The following is a 5,241-nucleotide window of genomic DNA, read 5'->3' as shown; positions in this document are numbered from 1 at the left end:
CACCGCCAACAAGGTGACAGACATCCAGGCTCTTTATTACTAAACAGAACGAATCTTGTCCTTGCAATGTCACTACGTGTCAGGCTCTCGAGACACCGAGTACGAGCAAAACTACAGTCTCTGAAGGAGAATGTTGAACGAGCACCCAAATTTTCTGCTCTCATAGGATTTTTCATAGGAAAAATGAGCAGAGAAGCCCTGAAACAACATGGTAAAGTAAGTGCAACACAGCTTTAAGGCTACGCCAAATGAAAACTGGATTGCAACACTCCCCGGTCACCACAACTCCAGGTGAGCACGTCACCCTTTGGGAATCCTCTCCCGCGGTTCTGTGCAGCAGCAAAGAGTTAAGTGTGGGAACAAGCTGCCGCTCAGGCGTTGTTCCCCTCTATCCAGCTGGCACTTCCTGAAGAGCCTTCTTCCAAACAGCCACGGGGTCGATGCTTCCTTTCCCCGAGCGTTTCACACAAGTGGGTGTTCCCTGGCACTTTTTCCCCCATTTAGACAACAATTAACTCCCTAGTTTCCCAGCCCAATTCCTGGACTCCGCACTCAGCAGCCTAAGGATAACATTTCAGATATTCTCTGGCCTGAAGCGTTACAAATTGTTCCGCGCGTCGATGGGATTTCTCTCCCATGTGGATTACAGCCAGCAGTAACTGAGCACTGCAGACACCCTATGCAGCTCCCACACGTCCCCGACAGCTCCGCGCACCGGTGAAAGCTGCAGAACAGCTCCACAGAGCATCTCCATGGAAAATACCCCCCCCAGCCTTCTCCCTTTGCCTGGGAGGGGGCTCAGGACGGCTGTTAACAGCCTGCTCCTCCCCCCACAGTCCAGCACAGAGCTGGGAGATCCTGCCACGGCCCTGCCTCCCGCCCAGCAAGGCTGACAGCCCAGGGAGCTGCGACCCCGCCGGCCAGCCGGGATTTTCTATATGGAATGCATTACAGCCCCCCTGATCTCTGCGCAGGGCCAAGCGGCCAGCGGCAGATGCGTTTCTTGTACGTGACTTTCCTGGTGCTTCATTAAACTCCTCCTGAGCACAAACCTCTTCCCGCAGAGCGGGCACTGGAAGAGCCCCTGTCCTGAATGCCGGCGCTGGTGGTTTAGAAGATAATCCTTTCTCCTGTAGCTTTTGTCACACTCGGAGCACTTGTAGGGCCTCTCTCCCGTGTGGGTCATCTGGTGTCTAACAAGCCACGAGTGGCAAACGAAGCTTTTCCCACAGTCGCTGCAAATGTAGGACTTGCCCCGGCCCTGGCTCTGCTGCTGCCTGGCCAGGTGGCCCCTGGGCATGAAGCGCTCGTGGCACCCGGAGCAGGCCTCCGGCTCGTCCCGCGGATGGTCCCAGCAGGAGCCAGCTAACGGGTTTTCTGTGGGGAAGTTCTCCTCGCTTTCCACAGACGGCTGCTCTCCGCCGAGGCCGTCACAGTCACGACGCCTGGTTGCGCTCGCGGGATTCTGTCCGCGCTCGCTGCGGGCTGTGGGCTGGAGCCCCATGGGCGGTGAGGCGGGAGCAGCCCCCCACCCACCACCTTTCTCACCCGGAGCGCACGGCTGCGAGTGCGGCAGATGGAATGCCTTTTCGCTGAGACTCTTCTCACCCATGGAGCCTGGACACGTCTCCCCTTCCCGGGCTCCCCAGGGAGCTGGAAGGTGTTCCCGCCGGGCGGAGTTTCTCTCGCACTCGTTGTGGCTTGGTCTCTTCCCAAAGATGTTTTCCTGAGAGCTACAGAAATCCAAGTGCTCCCCAAACCCTCGCTCGTACCGAGTGTCGCCCCCAAGGCTGTTGCTGGTGGTGTTTGTTTCCATCACTTCTGAATTCCACTGACTGTCCCACATGACTCCAGCGCTTGGATCCTTGGAAAGCTTCCCTCCAGGTCTTCCTGGTAGCCCCGAGTCACACGCTGTGCTCTCAAAGCAATCTGCCGGAGGGTCCCTCTTTGTGTTCTCATCGTGCACTGAAAGAGAGATTTCAGAGTCACTAAATTAGGGAATCCTCTTCAGAGCATCCCCCGAGCCTGCAGCCATGTTACCAGCGCTCCGCTGAAACAAAAATTCAAGGAAAATACAAGATCTTTTTGCAAGTCCATGTGAAAATTCACTAACACGGCGTTTTGCCTTCACCCCCCCACTCGGGTGTCTGAGGCGTGAGGTCTGTGTTCCCCGACTGCGCTGACACCATCACACCTTGGCGCTTGCCGCTCTCCGGACACCCCAGAGAGTTCCGGAGGAGCGAGGGTCTGCGCTGAGGCCCCACAGCCTCTCGGTGAGTCTGCGGCTGCACCCCGTGTATGAGAACCGCCGTCTCTGCCGCGGGCGACGCTCTCCTGCCGTGTGCGTACAGGTCGCTCGGAGCGCTGCCGAGTGGAGAGGAAGGCTCTCGCGCCGTCCCAGAGATTCCCAGACAGGCATACGGCTCAAGGCAGAGGCACGCCCAGACTCACAGCTCTGCCTCTCTCCTGGACGCCTCTCCTGCTTTCCTTGGAAAACATTTACAACTCCTAATAATCCAACCCAAAAAAGCACCTAGCACCTGGCTTTGGTAAACCTTGAGATCCGTCGCCGGACAAAACTGTCCTACTGACCTGCCAATTCCCTGTTTCCTACTGCCTCCTGTGACAAATATCCCGTGTTTCGTGTTCCAGATAACGTCCACCAATGCTCTTCAGCCCGGCTTTCTACCGCGCCGGGATTTTTCTGCCCCTCCGCCCCTTCCGCCATCGGAGAATTGCTACAGCAAGACTCCCCTGAGCATCCCAAAGGACCCCAGGTCTCCCAGCAACGTAATTCCAAACTTCCCTGCAGCCCATAAACATCCCGAGCTCCTGTGTCTCGGGCTGTGGTGGGACGTCAGCGCACAAACGTGTTACCGCAGGCCAAGCTAAAGCGCGAACGTAAAAGCCACCGGCTGCTCTGCACTCACTGCCTCGGCGTGTCCTCTCACCCCAGTAACCCTCAGCACGGACTGGAAGGTCTGGAAGAGTGAGCTGGGAAGCCCACCCGCTGCACTCCCTCAGAGGAGTTGGAAGAGGTCTCCCATGGGAAGGGGTCACCTTCTCCAAACAAATCCCCCCATGTTCAGCGCGTCCTAAAATGACATTAAGCCTCCCCCTCCTTCGCTGCAGGATAACAATCCTGCTGGGGAGCGCAAAGTCAGCGCTCCGTGCTCATCGCTACCGGGTTCAGACGCTACCGAGCCAGCTGGAAGCACACGTTTGATCCGTACGGCCTGAGCATGATGCTGGGTTTGCCTGAACAGAGCCCCGAGACAGCGCCTGCGACAGTTTGAGGTCAGCTGAAAGGGGAAGGAGACTCTTCTGCTGACAGAACCAGAACGTTTTGTGCAGAAATATTGACTAGCAGGCTGAGGTTTGTTCCAGTTCTTTCACGGCTTACGTTATAGCATCGTGACATTTAATACAGCATTAAAAAAATGCCTTAAATTAGATTTACTGCCCCAGAAATCTCAGCTGAAATCACTGACCTGTGCTTGGACCTGGAGAGATTTCTTCTCTCTCCGAGGCTTGTTCAGGGCAGCGTGGCTCCTCCTCCTCTTTGATCCACGATAAAACATCAGGCGTGTACGTCTGAAATCCTGTTTGTTGGGGAGAAGTCACACAGGTGAGAAACAACTGGAGAAAGACGTAAAGCATGGAAGATTTGGGAATTCACAGATAAGCAGGGTTTGGGTGGGAAGGGACCTCAAAGCCCACCCAGTCCCACCCCCTGCCATGGGCAGGGACACCTTCCATAGCCCAGGTTGCTCCAAGCCTCATCCAGCCTGGCCTTGGACACTCCCAGGGATGGGGCATCCACAGCTTCTCTGGGAGCCTGTCCCAGTGCTCCCACCCTCTGCGGGCAGAATTCCTTCCTGATGTCCCATCTCCATCTCCCTCTTTCCGTTTAAACCCGTCACCCCTTGTCCTGTCACTCCCGGCCCTTGGGAAAAGCCCCCCCCAGCTTCCTTGTAGCCCTCCAGGCACTGGAAGGGGCTCTGAGGTCTCCCCGGAGCTTCCCTTCTCCAGGCTGAACCCCCCAACTCCCCCCGCCTGTCCCCATGGCAGAGGGGCTCCAGCCCTCGGAGCATCTCCGTGGCCTCCTCTGGACCCTCTCCAGCTGATGAAAACCGGCCCCCTTTGTCCTAGACATTTAACCAGCTTACAGCTATTGACTTGAGGGAAGCCAAGGATGGAATTTAAGGGACAATGAAACGTTTCCTATCCCACGCTGCACAGCTGGGATGAAAACCCGCCACAAACTGAGAAGGGAAAGGTGAAACACCAGCCCTTACTCATCGGGACTGGCGGCAAGTTGTTCAAAACTGGTAAGCTTTTTATCAAAGATGTGGAATATGAGAAGAGGGAGAGAAAAAGAAACCCCAGCCCTTGGACTTTAAGCCCTCTGGTTCATTTTCCCTCGAGGTATGTAGTTAACTCACCTGGGCTGGGCTCTTCAGGAGCTCCTCTAGCTTCCTCCTGCTGACCTGCAGCACACAACTCCTCCTCTTGCTTAACACAGATGACGCTGTCCTCTGGTAACACGAACCAACGTTACTTTAATTGCACGCACAAAACTAATTCCGACGCTCACCCCACCGCAGATGCAGCAGCTCTGTCCTACAGAAAACCTCACCTCACCCAAGTTCTCGCTGACCAAAATCTCTTCGACAGACCTAAAACGCTCGTCACGAATCTCTCAGCCGACGCTTGAGCCTCAGAAAGGGACAAAACTTCCACGCACGCCTAAGGTCCGCGGTGGCGTGGCGCCCGTTCGCAAAGGAAAACGCGTTGCGAGTGGTGCCGGGAGAGGACCGTGCTGCTGGGAATCTCATTCTCCAGCCTCGTTTCTCTTTCGGCTCTGCCAGCGTGACGCCCTGCCCCTTCTCAGGCGCCTTCCGCGCAACGCACGCGTCAGCCCGGCGGAAACACACCAGCGAGTTGTGAACAAAGCTTATCGAAACCAGGCGGGCTAACGCCCCATGCATCCCACTTGTACCTCCGCAGCAGACGGAATGAATCGGAGGAACGCTTCACACAGGTGTGAAACCAGCTATGCTCTCTGCACACGGAATGGAAAGCCCTTCCGACTGGAAAACCGAACATCACCCCACTTGGAGCGGCAATGCCGACACGGCCTAACGGGAAGGGGACGGCAGGTGTGACGCGGCCTCACGGGAAGGGGACGGCAGGTGTCACGCGGCCTCACGGGAAGGGGACGGCAGGTGTCACGCGGCC

At 56.6% G+C, this 5,241-nt stretch overlaps 1 protein-coding gene across 1 annotated transcript; it reads right to left on the bottom strand.

Annotated features, from left to right (window-relative positions):
- Positions 1-934: 934 nt before the first annotated feature.
- LOC104512715 (zinc finger protein 84-like) lies at positions 935-4,991 on the bottom strand. The gene is made up of 4 exons (XM_010155800.1): positions 4,748-4,991; positions 4,446-4,538; positions 3,492-3,602; positions 935-1,965 (listed from the first exon to the last, which is right to left on the bottom strand). The coding sequence occupies exons 1-4, from the start codon at positions 4,989-4,991 to the stop codon at positions 935-937; spliced, it is 1,479 nt and encodes a 492-aa protein (XP_010154102.1).
- Between the last annotated feature and the right edge of the window lie 250 nt (positions 4,992-5,241).

This window comes from Eurypyga helias, unplaced genomic scaffold, assembly GCF_000690775.1.
Source record: "Eurypyga helias isolate BGI_N326 unplaced genomic scaffold, ASM69077v1 scaffold22067, whole genome shotgun sequence".
Taxonomy (NCBI): domain Eukaryota; kingdom Metazoa; phylum Chordata; class Aves; order Eurypygiformes; family Eurypygidae; genus Eurypyga; species Eurypyga helias.
The sequence above is the reverse complement of the archived record's forward strand: the minus strand, read 5'-3'. Positions and strand labels throughout refer to the sequence as shown.

Bases quoted from the DNA above. Each gene is read 5' to 3' on its own strand.
- LOC104512715 (XM_010155800.1), bottom strand. From the start codon at position 4,991: ATGCATGGGGCGTTAGCCCGCCTGGTTTCGATAAGCTTTGTTCACAAC. The intron at 4,539-4,747 runs GTGCGTGGAAGT...TCGTGTTACCAG, and splicing joins CGCCACCGCGGACCTTAGGC to AGGACAGCGTCATCTGTGTT. The intron at 3,603-4,445 runs GTGAGTTAACTA...CCCAACAAACAG, and splicing joins TCCTGAAGAGCCCAGCCCAG to GATTTCAGACGTACACGCCT.